Genomic DNA, 24440 nt, shown 5'->3' on the forward strand with positions numbered 1-24440 from the left:
TTTATAGTTTCAGGAACTTTGTAAGTATTTAATTCATTTTAGTTAATTCTTTTTTTCCTATCAGGAGTTTTATTATTATTTAAAGCGTTATATTTATTTTATCTTTAATCTTTTTTTTTTACAGTCCAATCATTCAGCCCCCTCCTGCTCTCCCCTCCAACAGTTCCCCATCCCATTCCTCCTACCCCTTCTCCAAGAGGATGTAATCACACCCCCACCCCACCACACTTCACCAGGCCTCCCCATGCTCTGGGGCCTCAAGTCTCTCAAGGGTTAAGTGCTTCTTCTCTCACTGAGGGTAGACCAAGCAGTCCTCTGTTGTTTATGTGTTTGGGGCCTTGGACCAGCTAGTGTAGACTGCCTGGTATGAGAGATCTAGGGGGTTCAGGTTTGTTGAGACTGCTGCTCTTTCTATAGGGTCACCATTCTCCTCAACTTCTTCCAGCCTTTCCCTTGTTCTACCACAGGGATCCTCAACTTCTGATCATTGTTTGGATGTAAGCATCTGCTTCTATCTCACTTAGCTCCTTGCTGGGCCTCCTGGAGGGCACCTATGCTAAGCTCCTGTCTGTACTACAGAGCAATAGTGCTAAAAACTTCATGGTACTGGTATAGTGACAGGCAGATAAACCAATGGAATAGAATTGAAGACCCAGAAATGAACCCACAAACCTATGCTCACTTGATCTTTGACAAAGGAGCTAAAACCACCCAATGGAAAAAAAGACAACATTTTCAACAAATGGTGCTGGTTCAACTGAAGGTCAACATGTAGAAGAATGCAAATCTATCCATTCTTTTCTCCTTAAAGGCTCTGCCAGAACCTGACAAATACAGAGGAGGATGCTCGCAGCCAACCATTGGACTAAGCACAGGGTTCCTGATGGAGGAGCTGGAGAAGAGAATGAAGGAGCTAAAGGGGTTTGCAGCCATATGGAGGGAGCAACAGTGTCAATAGGCCAGACTCCCCAGAGCTCCCAGGGACTAGATCAACAATCAAATAGTGCACATGAGGGACTCATGACTCTGGCCAAGTATGTGGCAGAGGATGGCCTTGTTGGACATCAGTGGAAGGAATGGCCTTTGGGCCTGATGATGTTTGATGCCCCAGTATAGGGGAATGCAGGGGCTGGAAGGCAGGAATTGGTGGATGGGTGGAGGAACACCCTCACAGAAGCAGGGGAAGTGGGGATGGGATAGGGGGTTTCCACAGGGGAGACCTAGAAAGGGGATAACATTTGAAATGGAAATAAAGTAAATATCCACTAAAAGAGAGAGAGAGAAAGAAAGAGAGAAAGAAAGAAAGAAAGAAAGAAAGAAAGAAAGAAAGAAAGAAAGAAAGAAAGAAAGGAAGGAAGGAAGGAAGGAAGAAAGAAGAGGGGAGGAGAGGGGAGGGGAGAGAAGAGGAGAGAGGAGGACAGGACAGGAAGGAAAGGAAAGGAAAGGAAAGGAAAGGAAAGGAAAGGAAAGGAAAGGAAAGGAAAGGAAAGGAAAGGAAAGGAAAGGAAAGAGGTTTATGGTCCTGTGAAGACATTATGGGCCAATTGGCACTGGCCAATTGATATTACTTATTTCACATTCTCAGAGTAAAATTCAGGGTCTCTACTATCTATCTATCTATCTATCTATCTATCTATCTATCTATCTATCTATCTACCTATCTATCTACCTATCTATCTCTGTCTATCTCTGTCAATCTATCTCTCTATATATAAAACCAATTCTTCCTCCCCCTCTTCTGTGGAGTTCCATGAGCTTTGTGTAATGTTTGGCTGTGGGTCTCTATATCTGCTCCAACCAACTGCTGGAAAAGCCTCTCTCATGGCAAATAGGTTGGCATTAATTGATGAGTATAGCAGAATATTATTAACAATCATTTCATTGACTTTGTGTGTGTGTGTGTGTGTGTGTGTGTGTGTGTGTGTGTGTGTGTGTGTGAGAGAGAGTCATGTTTGGTTCTACTCTAGATCTCTGAGCTATCCAGTTTCAGGATCCTGGCCATCCAGGACCCAGTATCAGACTAGGGCCTTAAGTTAGACAGGTCATTAGCTGACCACTCCCAGAAACTCTGAGCCACCATTGCCCCAGTGCATCTTGCAGGCATCACTGGTTGTGGTTGTTAGGTTTTGTGGCTAGGTTGATGTCTCAGTCCCACCACTGCAAGCCTATGCTGATTACAAAACATTCAGCCAGTTCCACCTCCATATCCTCTAGGAACTTTGTTAGTGCATTTTACACTGACAGTAGTGCCTTCAGAATGGATTTCACTGTCTGAATAGGTACATGCTCATTCCTAGTGTTGACAGTCTCTCAAACAGACTCCTTATATGCTGGATGTTTTATTGCTGATGTCTGTGAACAGCAGAGGACTAACTAATACAGGTGAATTACAGCCTATATTGTAAAGCCACCTCTTAGGAAAATTCTGCAGTCATGACTTGTCAAAACTGGTCTGTTCCACTGTTTCCTGGACAGACAATGGCATACTATTGAATCATAGTTAAACAGATCACCTTTGAAAACAGACTGGCTAACATAGGTCACATACACTGCTTAGAAGTGACCTAAACTAACAGCTCAACATTGAAGTCAGACTAATACTAACCTATTGGTTCTTTTTTTGTTAAGTATTACTTATCTAGCCTTGTGATGATCTTAACTCGATTGGTTTTGTATCATATTTTATTTATTTTGACCTGGCTAAGAGTGAGAACACTGGTACCAACGCCCAGCAATCCCTGGTGACTGTCAAGGCAAACAAAGCGCCATAGAGTCTGGGAGTGCTATACTGTTGTCATGTGGCATATGTGAAGATGCAGTAGGAAGTGACAGCTTTAGGCAATCCTGACATCTCTGGTTAATGCTGTGGTTCTCTATTTTATAGCCTTAGCTGAAGCTCACATGCTCTGACCATCTGGAGACTAAGCAGGAAAACTGGCACTTGTGAAATGGATAATGTGATTTTAGCTTTCATGTATTCTACCTCCAAAAATGATCTTATCTTGGCAATCAGGATGAAAGTTACGTGATTTCTTAAGAAGCAGAAGTAATTGTATATCTAAAAGTTGAATGTTTTTAGGACAGGTACCTAGACAGTCATAAAAAAATCATTATGTATTTTATCCTAGAACACTTAATTTTGAGAAAATATCTGTCTGCATAAGCCATTCAGGAGGCGCACACTGTAAAAGTTCTCTCTACCTTACTGAATCAGATGGTTTTCGTGAAAGTATTCAGGATGGTTTATTTTTATGCTAAATGAATCTACTCAATTCAGAGTTTGAACTTTAATCTGTCCTCATTTTTCTCTTTATAACATAGTTATAAAAGAGCTGGGGTGTGGTTGCACAGGCCTTTAATCCCAGCATCTGGAGGTAGATGTAGATATATCTCTTAAGTTCCAGGCTGTCCTAGTCTAGAGAGGAAGTTCCAGGACTGCCAGGCCTACTCTGTCTCCAAAAAAACCTAAATATATACATATATATGTATATATTATATGCACATATAGATATACACATACATATATTGTTTTGTATATAAATGTATGTATAATATATGATTGTTGTATACATATACATATATATTTGACTTACTATATTAATATATGTACATATGTGCATATATATGAAAACTAAAAATGGGCTATGATCTATCAAAATAAACTTCTTATAAGAAGGAGGACCTGAGTTAATCTCAAGTAGATCATAGCCCATTCTTTTAAAATGTTAATTAAGCCAGTCAATATGAATTATAAAGAATAGCAGCACTCAGTTATATTTCAAGTCACGTTGCAATTGTAACTTAATTTTAAATAAATTAAAATTTTAATATTACTAATAGTCCTTGGCTGCTTTAAAATAGAATGCCATCCCCTTGACCTTTATATAATAACTGCATGTAAAATCATGGGAGGTGATTTTACCACTTGTCATTGGGGAGAGATTTTGTTTTACTGTTTTCTTCCTGAGATACAAACCCTGCCTGATTTTTAGCAGTAGAGCATGTACCTTTAAGACATGCTGGATCTTCTTGTGTTTATTAAAAATCAGAGTCTAAAACTTCGTTTCAAACAAGAAGAATCAAAGTGGATCCATCTGGCTGCTATCTGACTTTCAATAGAGAGTTGTAGCCATTCTTCTTAATGCTGTGGGATGATTCTCACTCCTTTCACTGTTGCTGTGTAATGAATCTCTCTAAAAGTTTGTCCCTTGAGGCAATAGTCTCAACTTGGTCAAAGTGGTTATCATCAGGAGAACCAAAACATATGGAGAAAAAGGAGATAAAGGAGCCCCCGTACACAATCTGTAGAAGGCAAATTGGACTAGATATTATGGAAGTCCATATTGGAGGTTCCTTAAATTACTAAAGTTACGACTATCACACAGTTCACTTATACAACCCTTAAACATATATCCAAAGAAATGAAAGTCAGCATGAAACAGAGATATCTTCATATTCAGGCTTATCACAACAGTACTCAAAACACCATCTTACGGAATCAGAGAAGATGTGCATACATATTTTAGATAGCCTTTAAAGAGAATGAAACCATCCAATTTTCAGGAAAGGAAATAGAGATCAATATATTAAGCAATATAAGCAAAGTTCAGGAAGACAAACACCAGGTTTTCTCTTCTAAGCAGAAAGTTAATCTTTTCAATTCTATGACAAAGAAGAAAGGCAGTTGTGGCTTCAGAGTCCCTAGAGTTCCGAGAGCTCTCTTTTGGATTCTTTACATCACATTGAATCTGTGGATTTCTCTGAGGGACTGAAAGAGATTCTAAGAGGGTGTGCATTTGGGAGTGTGTACTGGGCCAAGCCTGGAAATAATGTGTATAATATCTTGAACCATTTTCTAGAACTTCTTTTCCAAATGTAAAGGTCCAAGTATCACTGGAGAATGATATCCCAGACTCAAGTAGTATGCAAAAGCAAAGAGATTTATTCAGCAGAATTTTCTGCGTGCAGGCATCCATCTCCTCATTTGGGAATGGAGACACCTAGTGGACTAGGAGGCCCAACTTTTATTGATGGGATGTTCCAGAGAGGGGTGTATGCCCTTTTACCTTGATTGGTTAGTACTTTCTCTAGGGGCCTGACTAGTTCTCAGGTTGGTTAGGCTCTGGGAATTTTCCATGGTGGTTGCTTACTCATTGTAGCTACCTACTCTTACTTTAGGCCAGATCACAGGTGTCCTCGGATTGGCTGCCTACAGCTGTGATTGCCTGACCGCAGGGTCCTGGATCCCGATTCTCATTTCTGGGAAACAGCAACTTAGGCCTATTCTCCTGAATTACTAAGTTACAGCCTGTCATTGAGTCAGTTTAGCCTGAGCATAGCCCCTTCACAAAGAATTATAAGTTCTAATGAGGACAAATATTTTCAAATTATATCTTTGAATTAAAATAATAATAAAATAGTAGTGCATTGGGATTTATATTGAATAAAAGTTAATATTTGGGGTCTGTAATCTCTGATCAAGTAACAGGTGGAGTCTTTGAAGATTGTGTAAAAGATAACATATAGCCTGAACATGTGAACAGCTATAGTACTGAAGACAAGACACATACAAATAAGGGAAAGGTTTAGTGAGGACAAGTTGAAATTGAAAGCTATCACATGGATCAGGAATATCTCACAGTTGCCATTTCTTTATCACTTATGAAGTATTATTAAAGGATTACTTCGAATCAGATTACAAAATCTATATTGGCAATACATCTCTATTCTTATTTATTCCCAATATTTGGCTCTGTATGCTTATCAAAGTCAGAGGAACTGGATTGGATTGAGTGTCCAGGAGCCATGCTAAAATGGAAACTTTTAAGCTTATACTGGCCAATAACAATTTACATATCTATAAATAATTATCACTTTAAATCATCTACTCAAGGAGAAAAAAAAAGCAAAATCTGGGTTGACGGTGTGTTAGAATATCTAGGAAAGATAGTGTGTAAATTAGTTTGGATAGCTCTATTATTGAGAAATTGCCCTTATAAATATATGTCTGCAATATAGGGAAAAACAAGATTCATTACTGTGTGGGCATGATGAGGTAAAAATAAGTGGAAGTTACAAGGGAAAGGACAAGATTGCTTGCAGACATGTTCAGAACAAGAAGTGATGGATGAAGTGTTACTGTAGAACACAGGCATCAAGGGCAAAACCAAGCAACCTTCTGCAAGTACAGAAAAGAACTGTCTGCTTGCTCCCTAAAGCCACTAAGAAGAGAAGGAGTAACCTGTTTGTGTTAATAAAAATGCCTTGGTCATAAAATATTATCCCCATACTTCAAGTGTTCAAGAGAAGTGACATGAACGGTATTAGAGAGATGCCCTGAAGGGCTCTCTGCCCATGGTGTGTACGGTGAGGGCACATTCAGAAATTGGTTTTAGCCTCTGGTGCACAATAAATCTGCCTCAGCTCAATAGAAATCAACTCACGGAAAAAAAAGTGAAGACCCAGATGATGTGAAACAAAATCAAGTAAATCCCTGGGAGTAAGAGCAAGTCAGCACTGGACACCCCTGGGCTGTCCTACTGATGCAGCATCTCAGCCAGTTCTTCTGCCTCATACCCATGCATATTCTGTAAGCTCCTGACACCAAAGTCTGACTTTGCTGTATCCTTGATAGCTAAAAGCAGCCATTGATGCTTTAGACAAGCAAACATCACTGCCCCTTCCTATTATCCCTGCCGTTTATTTTATTTCATTTTCTCAATTTTAAAAGAATAAGGGACTTGATACAGAGAGTGCTGTATATGGATAATGGATTCCTGAAAACCTCAAACCTTGAACTAGCAGTACAAAACACATTCTTAAGCACCACTTTTCTCTATAATGTAGGAAAAGCACAATAGAGAATCTAAATGAAATAACATGATTCCCATAAAAAAATCTTCCTATCAAAGCAATCATTAAAAAATCTGTTATCTCTATAGAAAAGTTTATAAATTCTTTCCTCTCATACATGTCATTTCCATACTTTTTTATCTTATTAGATCCCTAGAAAGGATTCCTATTTTTAAATCTTTACCTTATCTGTATGTATATTTTTGCCCTCATGTATGTCACTGCTCCATATGCATGCAGTGCCATCAGAGTAGAGAAGAGGGTGATGGATGCCCCGGGGTCAGAGTTACAGGTCGTTGTGAGCTCCCATGTTGTTGCTAGACATTGAATACAGATCCTCTGGAAGAGCAACCAGTACTTTAAACCATTGAGCTATCTCCCCACCTCCACCATTATTATATTGCTTTATAAATTAGTATCTCCGTGGATACTAATTTATGGCACTTCAGTCTTGTGCCAAGATGCTTCGTTAGCCCTGCTGCATGTGCTAAGCCTCACCCTTTAGGTTCAATTTTGTCAGGTATATTTGCTTTTATAACAAAGTAACTAATTTTTAGATTTTAATTTTAGACTTTACAATTATACTAAACATACATGCATGCATATGTGTGTGCGCACATGTGTGTGTTCATGTGAGAGGTGTGTGTGTGTGTGTGTGAACTTTTGTAGTTATTTTCTTAAATACTTGTATAACAAGCATTTTATCTTAGCTGATTTCTATTTTTATGTAGAATATATATATATATATATATATATGTCTATGCTATTCACTTCTATTATTTATTTGTTTTCTGTAGTGTAGCCAATAATTATAGACAGTAAAGCTAGTCTTTTTTTCAATACTTTGTGGATTTAGAGAAATCTCGGCTAAACTTAAATGTTAGAATTTATCCTACCTGACAGTGGCTTGAAACCTTTTGAATTATGTAGCCTTCTCTAAGGATAGGGACAGAAAAATTCCCTGAATAGCAGAACGTGCTTGAGCTCATACACATAAGAAAATGAGGATCTGGCTGGTCCTGACCTTTGTCAGACATGCCTTACGACATGCCTTTATTGTGATTCCATCACTGATAACTGACTCATATTTCATATATTGATGCGTAATATTTAACCTTACTACCTTATTACACATCTGGATTGTATTGCATTTCTCCTTGTTAAAGACTAATTCTGCTGGATATACAAAATTATAAGTTAATAGTACTTTGTTAAGGCATCATGGTGGTGATAGAACAGTGAGGTGAATAACTATGTTGTTGGTCTTATTAACATTTTCTTTTAACATACATCACAGTTCTTATGTCTGTGATCTTTATTGTTCAATAAATTGTCATTTGGCGATTTATGTTTTCTTTACCCTCTTGTCCTCCTTGCCGCTGCCTTTCTTTATTTATCAGAGAACAAATCCCGAGACGTGTAATTCTAGGCCAGGTTGCTTTGTACTCTATCGCCGAGCAATGGATCTTCACACTCTACCCTCTGATTCTGCCATGACCCTTAATGTCTCTCCATACTTCACACATAGTTTTCCATATATGCCTGATTTCCTTGCCTTACTTTTTCTAGTTTACTACCTGCCCTTTAATTTGATATTTATCTCAGTGGTTTAGTTTAAATTTTTAATCATTTATTTCTCATTCACAATTTTTTTGTTGTTCTAGTACTCTTGGTGATTTTTTTCCTAATTATTTTTGTCCTATACTTGATATCTCACTAATGCCTTTGGAAATCACTCATGTCTTTGAAACCATTTGTCATTTTTATTATTGTTTTTAGATGATAGCTTATTTTCAACTTTATTTTTATAGCTTGTATTATAAGCCTATGTTCATCTAAATTTTAATCTATAGGAATTCTGAAAACCAAAATTGATATTGCTTTTCCCCAAAAGTTGTTTTGCATTTTCATGTTCCAAATGCCAGAAGTAATTAGTTTTTCTTCTCAATTTGTGGTTTCCTGGAATAGTTAGTACTATAAATCAAAACCACAAACCAAATATAGACATGAATGCTTGGCAGATTCTTAGAAGTAACTATTGCTACATTGTTAATGGTATTGATAATATTAGGTCCTTAGTGTTTCCTTCCAGGATTGTCCAAACTTTTGAGATTGGGGCATAATGTAGATGTTGATTTCATGCTCAGAAACCACACAGTCAAGATGCAAAGAGAAAAAGAAATAAGAAAAAATGACACAAAGGAAAGAAGGAAGGAAAGGATGAAGGAAGGGAGAGAGAGAGAGAGAGAGAGAGAGAGAGAGAGAGAGAGAGAGAGAGAGAGAGAGAGAGAGAGAGAGAGAGAGAGAGGAAGAGGAAGAGGAAAGGAAAAGTAAAACCTAAAATAATCTAAATCCTAAAATAATCCAATAGATGCCAGAGATCATTCTATGGTTAAGAGCACTGGTTGGTCTTCTAGAGGACCTTGGTTTGGTCCCCAGAACTCACCTAGCAGCCAATAAACATGAGTAACTCCGGTTCTAGGGGATATGATGCTATCTTCTGATCTCTGTGGTACAGAGACATAAGTTATACAGAGGCATACATGTAGTAAACATACATGTAAATAAAATTAAAATTAATCTGAAAATATATTTCAAGAACTTTGTAATGTGCTGTATTCATATCTATCTTGAGGCATGAGCCACAGGCTGCTGTGAGCATGTTGGCATCAGTCCATCTTTCACCAGTAGTATGCCCAAGGATGAATCTAAGAAATTTCATTGTTAAGATACATCACTGAAGGGGTTGGAACAATGGCTCAGCAGTTAGAAGTCCATGCTGCCCTTGTAAAATATCAGTATTCAGTTCCCTGCACCCATGCACCCACATCAGGCAGCTCACAATCCCCTGAAACTCTAGAGTCAATGAATGTGGTATTCCTTTCTGGGCTCTGCAACAATGCATTCTTATGCAAACACAGAGAGAGAGAGGGGGGGGTGGAGAGGGAGAGTCACATACAGAGAGATTTTCAAAATAATAAAAGCTTCAAAGACAATATACATTACAGAAATTTGGAGGTGCTATAACAGAGTGGTCATGCTCTTATCTGACATCCAAATGCATCCTTTGTCCAATTCAAGGCCTCAGCATTCTGAACATGTGCTTTGGAAGATCCCACATCTCTTAAGTTCTGTAATAATCTGTAGACCCTTTCCTGATGTAGATGTACTAGTCAGTAGAAAAGGTAAGTCCAATAGTTAATGTAAGAGTTTACCTTGCATGATGTTAGCCAGTTTAACATGAACATGGAAAGATGGTTCAGTAGTAAGGAAAAGAACTCTTAATGCTCTTTTCTTCACTTCAGAAGACTGGAGTTGAGTACCCAAAGCCTATGACAAGTGGCTCACAACTTTTCTGTAACTCCAGCTTCAGGAGATCTGACACTGTCTTCTGGCCTCTGAGCAGCTAAGCAAATGCTACATACATTCACATAGACAGGTACACATGTATATAAATAAATTGGATAAAAATAAATATTAAAGTGCTTACAGTCTGTATGTCTGAATATAGTAGTCTTAATTTAAATCCAGTACTCAGTTATCAAATTCTCATTAACTAGGCATACAGATCATTCATATGTCTTCTAAAGTTGTACAATATAACTATTATTAACATTCAGAACACCATCTTTTAATATCAGAATGAAAGTGAACTGCAGTGTGATATCTCTTAAAAGCATCTTGCCATCCATATGTAGTGAGACTATATTCTGACCCACAGACCACATTTTGTCAATATTTGTCATAAATCAACCTTGAATCACTTTTAACAATTGCTATTAATCATTAATTTTTCTTTCTTACTCTTTAGAAACATGAGGTTTTAATGAGTAGTCTTCTCTTATAGAAAGGGTTAATGCATGTAATTATTTCACATTGCTTTGTATAATTAATTCTGCCAGACACTTTTACTCAAAAATATAAAATTGACATTTAGCAAACCAAATAAATATTTTATAGTATATTCATTTTTATAATTTTATAATTTATATGCCAGATGTAAAAGTAACTTTTATTTATCAGATGTCATTGTCATCTCAAAGGCTTACTACTGAATAAGCTTACCCTTTCTACTTCTTTCAGAGCTACACTGACTGGTTCAACTCATTATTCTGGCCCAAACTCCTCTGATTCAAAATGACTTCTCTCAGCTTCTGACTAAATTGCTCTGCCTAGCCTCAAACTAACTCTTACAATCTGTTCCAATGATCTGTCTTCTTCTCATTCTCTGACTCATTCTGTCTTCACCTGCATCCTGTCTCTGTAAAAGTGTCCAGGTAAAACTTCCTCCTTTCTCTTTCTCTTTCTCTTTCTCTTTCTCTTTCTCTTTCTCTTTCTCTTTCTCTTTCTCTTTCTCTTTCTCTTTCTCTTTCTCTTTCTCTTTCTCTTTCTCTTTCTCTCTCTCTCTCTCTCTCTCTCTCTCTCTCTCTCTCTCTCTCTCTCTGTACTGCTTCTTTAAGTTGCCTCTCTTTCCTGTCTTGTTCTCTTGAGAATTAAGATGATCCTATTTCCTAATCATTTTGTCAAATCTTTCCCTGACTCATCACTTTGTCTGCCCCTCAATTAGTTGTCACTTTCAAAAGTGGGAACTACTTCCTACAAACTAATTTTACCTTCATTTTTTGTGTATTAAGGATATGTTTATATTCCAGACAGAGGCATTAAAGGTGGGTCCTTCCTGCCAGATTACTCAGACCTAGAAGGTCTTTTGATGTGATCCCTTGCCAGAGCAGCCATGTTGCTGGAGTAAATTTTCTCTACAAGATAGCTCACAGATCCAAGCATGAAAGCTACATTTTTTTCTCACTTTTTACTTGGTTCTCTGTAAGGAGCCGCCCTCACATTCGCCATTACAAGATGGCGCTGATGGCACTGGCACCTGTGTAATCAAACCATCTGTGCATGCGCCGGGGTAGTTTCCCACCCCATGTGCTCTGCCTTCCCCGTGACGACAACTCTGGCCGATGGGCTGCAGCCAATCAGGGAGCGACACATCCGAGGCGGAGGACAGTCCTCCATAAAAGGGACGGGTTTCCGCCATTCTAGGGATCTCTCTATCTCTCTCTCTCTGGCGCTCTCTTCTCCACTGGCTCCTGAAGGGGTAAGCAATAAAGCTTGTGCCGCAGAAGATTCCGGTTGCCCTGAGCGTGTTCTTACCAGGGGGAACAAAAGCGCGGGCAATAGTTCTCAACCTCTAAAGCCTTGGGGGATACTCAATATATATGTCTAAGTTATAAATCAAATGGATATATTTTTGCCTTAGTTACTTTAAAAAGACCTTTCAAACATTGCATTTCTAATAATAAAAAATGTATACTGAAGCAAACTTGTTTAACACCAAGGCAACTTCCCAGGTGTTCCCCTTGCACCCAAATTCTGATATATATCTTCCACTTTCTGGTATACTTAATGTTTTTATAGAGCCTTCACAATACCTGCTTTTTTACTATCATGATAACATCAATATAGTCCATCAACATGTTGTCCTGTGCAATAATTTGAAGATTTAAGTTTTTGTAAACTTATGGCTAAGAGACAACAGTGACCCGGATTAAAACAGTAGAGAAAAAAATATGCTTCTGTTAGCAAGCAAATGCAAAGTGCTTCTTTTTGGTTGTGTAATAGGATCACCATGCACCTACCAGTTGAAGGCGACTGTTGCTCTTCCAGGAAATGCTACCTCTGCACAGTAACACAATGTAATCCTAGATGCTTAGATCAAGTTGACTGTCCTCTGATGTTCCTAGATTATATTATTTTCTATGTAGCTCATACAGACTATCAATTGGGCGCCGTGTGGTAGAAATTTCCACCCTGCATATTCCAAGATTGTAATACAGCAATGTATCCAGCGAATCCTGCAGATGATCACACAGAGCAAAACATTACAAAACAAAGGAAAACAAAACACATGGGAATTGTGTTTCAAGCAAGCACTTTCTATTTCATAAGACAACAAATGAAATTGCTGCTTATGTGATGATCAGATAAATAAGAACCTGTATAATTAGGTAGATCCAGAATGACAGCTGAGTCAAATCCTTGTCAATAAAATGTACACTCAGAACCTACTCCTAATGTGCCCTTCTGTAATGCACCTTTACCTCAGAGACTCTGTGAGCATATCTCTTCAGTACAACACAAGCATTTGAAAAAGAGACTATTGCTAGTTCTTTAGGGTCCTGAAATAAAGGAAGATTTCATAGAAAAAGGATGATTTGTTGTTGAGCCAGGCCTTTTGTAGCTAGCTAAAATATATTATTGATAATATCGGCCTTGATGTCAGTCTCTCCAAAAGGTTCCATTGTTTATCAAAAGAGAAGGAGCTTTGATTATAACTTCAGATATATAGAGGTCATTTAAAAGTGTCATTTACATCATTGTAAATAGCACTGAGTTATATAGCTTTTTTTTCTTTATGAAATTTAGTTAGAATTGTAGCTCTTTGCTGTGCTATAAATGCTGTCTTTATTTCAAAATGATCTGTTTTCTCAGCATTGTACCTAGCAGAATTACATTATTCCATAAAATTGTATTCATATCATTTAACTTTTCAGTGGCTAATAATTTAAATTTATATCATATGACCAGCAACACTTTTTATGTTATTGTTATGAATTATAGCATTTTGTTACTTCTGTAGGACCTTATTAGGTATCTGACAGTATACTAATCATTTTTTGTGTCTTAAAGTACCTAAATTTCTACCAATAGCTAACATCACAGTTGTCATTTTGCATATGTGGAAGATGTAACACAAAATTTAATGACAAAAGATTTAGTCATTAAAGTGTGGAGAAAGGTATGCACACAATTAAAGCATCAGTTGAAATGAAATAACAATCTGAAATGCCTTAGAGTTCAAATAAGGGCATATTTTTCTTTATCTACAAAAAGCTCAGTTATATTGTTAATAAACAATTATAAGGCATTATATAAGTGTCCTTATGGTAGTTTATTTCTAGAATTAAGTTAACTTAGGCTACTATGAAGTTTAAGCTATATACTCCAGAATTATCTGCATAGTTTCATTAGCTCGGTAACCTGGTCATTATTATTGTCATCGTAAACATCCTAAAAGAATATGTACTATTAAAGTCAACCTGAGATGTATCTGTAGATACATGGTCATCCTAAAGGACATTTTACAATTTCACCTTGAGTGCATAGCACTGAAATTGATGTCTCCTCATGTTATTTATGCTTATGGACAGCAGGAAATGTGTCTGACCATCTCTGTCTTAAAGCCCTTTTCTCAACAACTTTAAAGGTCGTATTATATGAAATCCTGCTCATGAGTTTCGCATACCATAATGTGATTTTAAGCATATGACTTTATTCCTAATGCAGAGAAGTGCTGTGTTGTGTCCTATTGGCATTTACAGTTTTCCTGAGGGTGCTTCTTTGGCTGGATGGTTGAGGGGATAAATGCTTCCCAGTGAGACAGAAGGCGTGTGCTTGATCCCTGGCATCCACAGGTGCAAAGAGAGGACCAACTCTTTCAAGGCTTCTACTTACCTATGCTTGTCCATTCTGGTACTTTTTATACAGACATGCACATAGGCACATGAACATGTAAATGTATGTACACAATAAATAAATAGATGATAGGTAGGTAAGTTCATTAATAGGTGGATATATGATAGATGGATGATAGATAGATAGATAGATAGATAGATAGATAATAGGTAGATATGTGATAAATAAGTAGGTGATAGATGACAGACAGACAGACAGATGGACAGACGATAGATAGATAGATACATAGATAGATAGATAGATAGATAGATAGATAGATAGATAGATATAATTAAAATAATTATCAAAGATGAACTCAGGATGTTCTGTATTTTCCTCATAACTATAAAGCCTGACTCATAGCAAATAGGAAAGTGCTCCACCCTGTCTTACCTACTGTGGAAGTAAGAAACACAGAAGAGCCTTAGCTCCATGGCCTTCAAAGTTCACCCATCACCTTTTAAGTCTACTTGTTTATATGTCTGTCTGATATCAAGTTGAGGAATTAAAATTTTGATTTATTATTTTTTCTTATTCACTTTGCATGTAGTCTCTCATTTATTCTAAACTCATACTCTTCCATTTTAGCACTCTGCCATACATTTAAAACTTTTGACTAATACATAAAATCATAGCACCTGTATGAAAAATTTTTTTTTCAATTTTTCTCAGTATTAATCCCAAAAGTATTCTAATATCTTGTACTCCTCTTAGCAATAAACATCTTAGATGCTGTCCATTAAATACACTGATGTCATAGGAATAGGATCTCACTCAGTTTCCTTTGTAGTTCCAGGTACAGCGTTATGTCTCTCAGAGCCTAGTAACCCTAGGAAGTTGCAGCTTGTTGAGGAAGTCTATTATATCCCTGCTACTATCAGAAGTGAACAGCTTTGTGGATGACCTGGGAGCCATTGATCAGGTATGTGTAACTGGAAACTGTAACTCACTAAATTGTGCTTAATACAGCTATAAGCTGCTAGATTTGTACTTTTTTTTTTCTTCCCATATTGACTTGCTACTGTTTCACTAATTCACCTATATTGCATTATCTCTAATATATGTGAATATTCCAGCTACTGAAATTACAGAAAAGTGCATCAGCCAGGAGGGGGATTACATGGTTAGTTCTTTCTTTCTTTCTTTCTTTCTTTCTTTCTTTCTTTCTTTCTTTCTTTCTTTCTTCCTTTTATATAAACCTACCTGTCCTACTTAATGTCACACATGTACTAGATTTTCTGTTGTTTTTAGCAAAGCAATGTTTAGTTGAATAGACTTAAATATCTCCAGTAGTGAAATAAAGTCAAATAGTGAGTGTGTGTCTGGGGTGCGGGAGGTGGATACAAGAGGATCTTAGAGAATGGTTCTTCAACACATTTGCCTAAGAGAATTTTCTAGTTGAATTTTAAAATTTTAATATCCAGTTACCAACCCATACACAATCTAATGAAACAGAGGTCTCTGCAGTGAGATCCTGGGCATCACTGTGTAGAAGCTTGCCTGGTAATTCGGCTGTAAGCTTAGGTTTTGATACTAGTGCTCCCAGCCTATCAGCTGTACAGAGCTTCACAGGTGATCTTGGACAGCATCCCCAGATTTTTATGTTGATAATTAATTGTTAAATGTGCATACTTTATAGTTTCTTTGTTATTCTTACCATCTCTGTTGTAGAATTAAAAAGAAATGAGACAAGTTGACATATTTAGGTACGAGTAAAATAAATTTAATAATACAAACATATCATGGGGTTTTAAAGTGCTTTTAAACTGAGTACTTACCTCTAACTTCTCTATATTTAATGAAATGACCTTAAAACTATTATTCTAGTCTTGTTCCATAGATAACATGATATATCATCTAGTCAGCAACTGATTAAGTGATTCTGAAAGCTAAATTTGTAAAGTCACTGTCACAGATCTAAAGGAGAAATGAGCCAAGCTGACTACTCTAAAAGAACAAAATGTTGAAATAAATACATGGTGGTGTTTGTAAGAGTTCCAAGGTCAGAGAACTGGTCATAATAGTTTACACGACCAAAGTGCTTCCTGTCAAAGGAACAAGTTAAATATATATATTGGTGGAATCATCAGAGACTAGTAGAATGCAGAGAACCTGAGTTGTTGTAAAATGAGAGCTGTCCTTAGGATCCGGAGGAAACAAATTGGGTTTGGCACTTAACAGGAAACAGCACTGGAAATAAGTTTAATTGAATTGAATTTTTATCTGTGTAGCTTAATTTAATTTTGACACAACATCATGAAATACATATACTTCTTATCCAGTCCATAGATAAAGAAACACAGCCTCTATATCAATAAGACACTTGACTGTGACTGCAGAATGACATCCGCAAATGTCATCATCTAAACTCAGGTTTTCGGTCATGCTGGGTTAGAATACTTAGGGGTTAGAGAGATGGGGTAGTTGTTAAGAGCACTTACTGTTCTTGCAGTGGATCCATGGGAAAGCACCCATCACAGCTGCCCATAATTCCAGTTCCAGAGGATTCTGTGGCCTCTGCTGGCCTGCTGGGATATCCGCTTGCACTTGGCACACATAAATACATGCTGTCTAGAACATATATGAAGGCGGGAGAGAAGAGGGTGGGTGGGAAAAAAGGGTGAATTTGAATAATAGAAGAAAAACAGTAAGACAGCACACAACAGCTTGTCTGCAGACATCTGTATTAAAGGCTGCACTTGAGCTCTCCTAATCAATCGTTTTGACAACCCTTCCAAATATTAGTATTGATCAAAGACAGAGAAACTGTAAGTCAGCATTTTCTAGTGGCAAAAAGCAGAACACGGTGCAGCCAATTTAAACAAATGGATTAATGAGCAGTGATGGAATTTGGGAGTTGACTGGAGAATGAGTCTGTGGGCTGTGCCTTCTCGTGAATTAAGCCATTACCACACAACAGAATTGGGTTACCAATGGCATGGACTACTTTTGCCATTGTGACCATGAAGCTGTGTGCCTAATTGATTGGTGTATGTTCTTCTTTGGGGCACTGTGCCGTCAGTCTCAGCACAGTGCGAGCAGACCGTGTGAGCATAGTGTAAGGTCTAGCTCCCTATATCACATTCAACTGAACAGTTGTTCTTTTTTCTTTTTTAATACAACAATGACACATTCAGGACTTATAAAGAAGGAAAAATAAAAGATAGGAGAAGATGCATTCTTAACTTATTTTCCACTCTGAGAAGAGGAGAAAATAATGAGTGATAAAGTTATCTCATGGTGTTCATCACATCTAAGGACCAGAGAGAGACAGTGCTATACTCTTAGACGATGAGGTGTAATACCACACAGTTGAAGATTGGGTTCCAAAGCTGCTTTCCCCCAGCTCTCAATACCTTGTGTATACCAACAGATTCCAAAGAAGGGTTAATGTGAAGAGATTTAATTTAACCAAAAAATATTACCCAACGAAGAGATATAGAAATATCACTAAAAAGAATTAGGCTACTATGGAAAAAAATGCTTGTGTGTGGACAGAAATTGAGTTTGTATATAATGAACATGAGGGTGATTTAAAGTACCATAAATGTAGGTAGACAAAAATATAAGACAATCTCTGCAGAGATCTTCAAAGATTCACAATTGGATAGTTGTCCACTAGAGCAACACTGGATAAACAAAGTTTGTAACATGTCATTAAAATTTTCTCTTTAGATATTTAAAACAAACAAACAAGGATGTATGACCCATAAAATATGGGGGAAATTAGTAGAAGTAAAACCAACCTGGGGCTGGAAAGATGGCTAGGTAGCAAAAGTACCATATGTTCTTCCAGGGGACCCTGGTTTAATCCCTAAGGTGCCAGTTTCCAAAATGAACTGAAGAAGCAGAATGTGAAGTTTCCTTCTGTTAACTAGATCAGTTGCATTACAATCATAATCAATTTTCTAAGTAAAAGTTCAGGATCAAATGATAATACTCTTAGAAAAATTCTAGAGGAGCAGTTCTTCCAGTTCTCAGCCTGGGGATTGTGACCGCATTGGAGGTGGTATACCAGATATCTACATTACCATGCCTAACAGCAGCAAAATTACAGTTCTGAAGTAGCAACAAAGTCATTTTATGGCTGGAAGTTACCATAATAGAGGAAGTGTATTAAAGGCTCACAGCATAAAGAAGGTTGAGAACCACTGCTCTAGAAGATAAGAAACTTTTCCAAACTCAATTTAGAGGCCACTGTTATCTATTAAAACTTCTCAGTGCTTGGTACATGGAACACTCTTTATTAATTTTTGTTAGTTAGTATTTTAATTTCAACATTACTCCCTTCCATATCCTCTTTCCACACCCTCTTATATGCCCCTACCTGTTTTCCTTTATATTAATGGCCTTTTTTTTTTCACTAGGTCTTACTTCTTGTTGTTCATGCATATATATAAAGTTAGACTGCTATACTTTTGGATAATATGGGCCAACCTATCATTGTTTGTAATAAACATGACCATGAAGATAGAAAATTCTAACTTTTTTTCTAATGTAACCATCTGTAAATAATTCCTCTTATATATGGCCAATTGATTTCATACTTATTTTAAGGCAATGCCGTTGGGAAGGATTGGGGCAATGCTCAGTATGATAATGGGGAAAGTATTTGAACAGACACTTTATAAAAGTTGCTGTAGCCCAGCAGTGGTGGCTCACACCTTTAATCCCAGAATTTGGGAGCCAGAGGCAGGCAGATTTCTGAGTTTGAGGCCCACTTGGTCTACAGACTGAGTTCCAGGACAGCCAGGACTACACAGAGAAACCCTGTCTTGACAAAACAAACAAACAAAACAAATAGTTGCTGTATTCATGATCAGAAGGAATATGCATAATTCACAACAACAGGAAGATGCACTGGATTGAATTTCAAAGTTTGAAAAAGACTAACATTCCTACATATCTGAAGGAGGGTATCAATCTGAATTCCTACATTTTGAGGGATACTAACAAAGGCACAGAGTTTCTTAGAAAAGTAAGCATTCTCTTAAGTCACCAATTGGCCTCGCAATTAAATAACTATGTTCACATTAGAAAAAAATTATCCGTGGATGTTACTTTTATCTCTGTGACAGTTTAGATAATAAATTTCCCCTGTAGGCCCCAGTGTTTGGTGGTGTTGTTTGGGGAGGCCTAAGGAGTGTGCCCTTGCTGGAGGACGTGTGTCACTGGGGGCGGGATTGGGAATGTAAAACCTCCACCACTTGTGCTTTGTGCTCTGCTTTGTGCTTCCATTTGGTGATGTGAGTTCTCAGCTACATGATCTTGCCTGTTGCTCATTCCCATGCCTCCCTCCCAAGATGAGCTCTTATTCCTTTGTTCAGAGATTCTGAAAGAATTATATCGCGTTAACATGGAGATTGAAATATCCAAGGGAGAGAAATACTCAGTGGCTAAATTATAGGTACAAAATCATTGACACCCTTCCAAAATACACACACTTTAAAATGGTCTTTTCTAAATATAGAATCTGAAGTAGTACATGAAAAAAATTATAGTGTTTAAATTTGCATATTTTATGAGTGAAGAACTGTGACTTTTGCGTTATAAATATTTTATTTTGAAGAGAAAAATTCTTCTTGCATATCAGATGTATGTTGACTGAAAATGAAGCTCCAAGTTTAATTTCACTTTACACCAATATTTTTCTCTTTAGATGCAGTTTCTACTGTTGTCTACTCAGCATGTTTGTGGGAACAGTAGCCAAACTATTAAAATGAAAAGTACATTTGGAACATTGATAAGGATGGGTGAGATCTGAATTCTGAAAAGCATATTCATACTCAAGTAGTTCAGAAACCCAGTGTTTATAAAGTAGATGAAATTTCTACATGATGACAGCTTTAAAATTTATAATAAAAATGTAGTACGAAAAAAACCTCAAAAGCTATGTTATTTATACCTTTTAGACATTTGTTTTCTTGTTAATTAAAATAAGAAATAAACAACTCATTAATAAAAGTAGACATGCAATATTCTCAATGTGGCATGATCATACATATATATTTCTGATATAAAACTAAATAAATTATACCAACAAAATTAGTATTTTTAAAATGAGACACTGAGGAAAAAATAATCATAGCCATAAATGTGCGAAACAGCTGGCCTATTTCATCTGAGAAAGAAACTACTATATTCTCCCAAAATTATTCATCTCTTAATGATATTGCAGATCCAAGATCCTTGGCTCAAGCAGCAGTCAGTCAATACATCATTTAGAAGAGAGTTTTTACAAACATCCTCAAGTATAAAAACTAAAGACTAGGGTCCCTTGGTATGAGCTCTTCTTTTTTTTATTGTTTTATTTAAAAGGAACTTAGGAGAAATTTCTGATAATGAATCCTGATTTATTCCACATGGTCATTTCCCACCAGTGTATTTCATTATGTAAACAATCATTGTGTGTGGATCTAGCAAGGCTCAAGATTGCCCAAAATTCAGAATTAATGTAAACATCTCCATATTTTCTGAAAGCCTGTTTAAAACTGTTTCTTGACCAAAAAACAAAACAAAACAAAAAAACAAAAACAAAAAAACCCCAATGTGTTCAATGATTGATAGAGTTAAAAATTCAAGAATTCTATGGAGTGTTCATCACTTGCAGACTAGATTTTTTTCTTTATTCTTAATTTTTTTATGTGTGAATATTTTATTTATATCATTTCTGCCCTACCCCACTCAAACTTCTTCCATTCCCCACTACTGTCTCTAATTCATGATCACAACCTTCGCTTCTTTTACAGTTATTATTATTTATACGGTAGTGGTGGTGTGTGTGTGTGTGTGGGGGGGAGTTGAAGGAAGAAAAAAAGAAGTGTTTGGTATGGGGTGACTAAGATAGGATAGGTGTGTTTTGCTTCTTAAGTGCCTCCCAGAAGCCCACAGATGTTAAATGTTCTCAATTGGGATAGAATTAAGAAACTGAGCCTTGGAAAGTGATTGGCTCTTTAGGGCTCTATCCTGATAAATATGCTGATCTGGTCATGGTTTTATAATTTTTGCTGGTAGTCTTTTATTATCATGACACAAACTAGAGACTTAGGAAAGAGGGAATTTCAATTGGTTATGTCCAGGGGTGTGTTTTCTCATTGATGTGGAAGGACCCAGGCCATTATCAACTATGCTACAGTGAGCCACAAAGCAGCACAGCAAACATCACTCCTCTACGGTATCTAAAGTTCTAGAACTTTTTGCCTCCTAGTGCCTGTCTTGATTTCTTCCTGATCCCCCTCCATGTTTGTCTGTGACCAGGATTTGTAAGCTAAATGAACCCTTTCTTCCCCAGGCTGCTTTTGGCTGTGATTTATCACAGCAATAGAATGCAAGCTAAGACGGTTTCAATGGGCGTGGGCAGGGACTGTGTTAGGAAAAAATCACCTTGCCTAGCTCACTGCACCCAGTATTTCTTTCTATAATTTTCTTCCTTGCCCCAGCAGTCATTAACAGAAACCCCAAAACTCATGTAGTAAAATAAATCTAACTCCTTCACATTGAGTTTCTCAGATATTTTTTCCCACAGTGATAGAAATCTAACAGCTCTAACAGCTTTTCTTATGTACAAAATCTAGAGTACAAAATTATTAGTTCTATGTGGATATAATATAAATGTCAACTAAAATGTAAACAGTTTGGGATATCTGGGAGCTCTGGTTGTAAGGTGCCTAATTGCCAAAAACATATTAAAAAGTAATACTGATGCAAACAATATGGTAATAAGTATAGCAGTTACTCAGAAAACAAAAAGTAGACCTTTTATAAAAATAGACATATCACCTCCTGGCCGTATATCCAAATGACTTTATATGACACACCAGAAATACATATCCAGGTTTGTTACTGTATTTTTTTACAATGACAAAGAAATGGAACCAGCCAAGTTGTCCAACAACAGATGCATAGATTATGAAGATGTGGTATAGGAGTTGAAGAGGTGGCTAGGTGGTTAAAAGAACTTGCTGCTTTTCAGGTGGTCTTCTTTGGTTCCCAGGTCCTTTCTTACAGTGTTTGTACTTTCGGTTACAGTGAACCCATCACTCTCTTCTAGCCTTCAATGTCACCAGTCACACACCTGCTGCATATACACAATACAGCTCAAAAACTTGTTATACTCATAAAATTATATGTGTGTGTGTTAAAAAAAATGTGCTACAAAAATATGATAAAATTTATTTAGCAAGAACAAAAGATGAAATTTACAAAAAAGTGGCTGGAACATATAGTATGTTCAGTGAAATATAAATAATATAGAAAATTAAACACAGTATGTTATCTCTTATAGAATGTTAATTATTTACATTTATGTTTATAAATGTGTGAAGCTAGAAAGGGGACCGTGAAAGAACCCAAAAAGTTTTAAGGGTTGAAGGTATAGTAATAGAACACTTGTGATATGAAAATGTTACTGAAAGAGGACTTACTTACTGACATTAGAAAGATACAGGGTACAGGGAGACAGGAAAGAAGAATGGGAGAGTTCAGTAGAAGCACATCACATCTGAAGGTGAAAAAATGAAACATATTACTTGCATGCTAAGTAAAAATGACATAAGAAAAAAAAACAAAACTGTGTTTTATGTCTTTAGTAGTCTATACTTTGTTCTAGTGGTAGATACATTCATGCACACACACACACACACACAAGCAATGTGAATATGTTCTGTACATATAATATTCCTAATCTTCCCCAGCACCATTTATTAGACCATATTTTCCAGCCCATGTTTTGATACCTTTCTCAACAATTGGAGCACCATAGCTGAGTGAATTCACACTTTAGTCCTTTACTGTCTATGGCCTCAGTCACTCTATCTCTGTGGTAAACATGAAGGGTGGACATTATCACGTTTAGGATTTTTTTCAATATATATGATATTATGTGTTTAGAATATTTTTTCTGTTTCTGTTAACAATATTATTGGATTTTGATTAAGACTGCTTTGAATCTATAGCTATTTCTGGTAACAGCATTTTCACAATATTGGTTCTGCCAATCCAATTGCATGGGTGTCCTTTTTATCTTCTGGTGCTTGTTTATTTCTTTGCTTCTCCATCTCAAAGGTTTCTTTGTGAAGATCCATTACTGCCTTAGTTAAGTTTACTCCTGCTTACTTACTGTTTTTGGAACTAGTGGGAAATGGGATATTTTTTCATCCTGTCTCATGCAGTTTATCACTATTGTATATAAACCTTATGTCTATGTATAGTGTCCTGAAAATATTTATCAGTATTAAAAGTATCTGCAGAGTCCTGTAATACTAGAATAGTTTCAGCTGAAAATAGAAATTATATTAATTCTTGGGTTTTCCTATCATATCTATTTATTTATTTCTTTTGTCTAACTGCTTTTGTTAATTTAAGCAGTATATTGAATATGAGTTAAAAGAGTGGAATGCTTTTTCAACTGTTAATATTCAACAGACAGAATAATTATTTTAAGATATATTTCATTGTTATACCTCCCTTTTCATTTCTGATTTTATTAATTTGGATACTGTCTCTGTGCCCTCTGGTTAGTCTGGGTAAGGGTTTATCTATAGTTGATTTTCTCAAAGAAAAAAAAAAAGAGTTCCTGGTTTTGTTGATTCTTTGTATAGTTCTCTTTGTTTCTATTTGGTTGATTTCAGCCCTGAGTTTGACAATTTCCTGCTGTCTACTCCTCTTGGGTGTATTTGCTTCCTTTTGTTCTAGAGCTTTTAGGTGTGCTGTCAAGCTGCTAATGTGTGCTCTCTCCAGTTTCTTTTTGGAGGCACTCAGAGCTATGAGTTTTCCTCTAACCACTGCTTTCATTGTGTCCCATAAGTTTGGGTTTGTTTTGGCTTCGTTTTCATTAAATTCTAAAAAGCCTTTAATTTCTTTATTTCTTCCTTGACTAAGTTATCATTGAGGAGAACATTGTTCAACTTCCATGTGTTTTCCGTTGTTTTTGCTGGTATTTAAGGCCAGCCTTAGTCCACGGTGATCAGATAGGTGCATGGGACTATGTCAATCTTCTTGTATCTGTTGACGTCTGTTTTGTGACCAATCATATGGTCAGTTTTGGAGAAGGAACCTCGAGGTGCTGAATA

General features: G+C 36.7%; 1 protein-coding gene across 1 annotated transcript in view; it reads left to right on the plus strand.

Moving 5' to 3' along the window:
* The window catches only part of Mei4 (meiotic double-stranded break formation protein 4), a 150852-nt gene that overhangs the window by 83663 nt on the left and 42749 nt on the right, over positions 1–24440 (plus strand). The window contains exon 4 of the mRNA XM_021173376.2: positions 15161–15292. Within this exon, the coding sequence (XP_021029035.1) occupies positions 15161–15292 (132 nt within the window). The remainder of the gene's footprint in view (positions 1–15160; positions 15293–24440) is intronic.

The sequence above is a fragment of the Mus caroli genome, unplaced genomic scaffold, assembly GCF_978045245.1.
Source record: "Mus caroli unplaced genomic scaffold, Mus_caroli_1 scaffold_11, whole genome shotgun sequence".
NCBI lineage: Eukaryota > Metazoa > Chordata > Mammalia > Rodentia > Muridae > Mus > Mus caroli.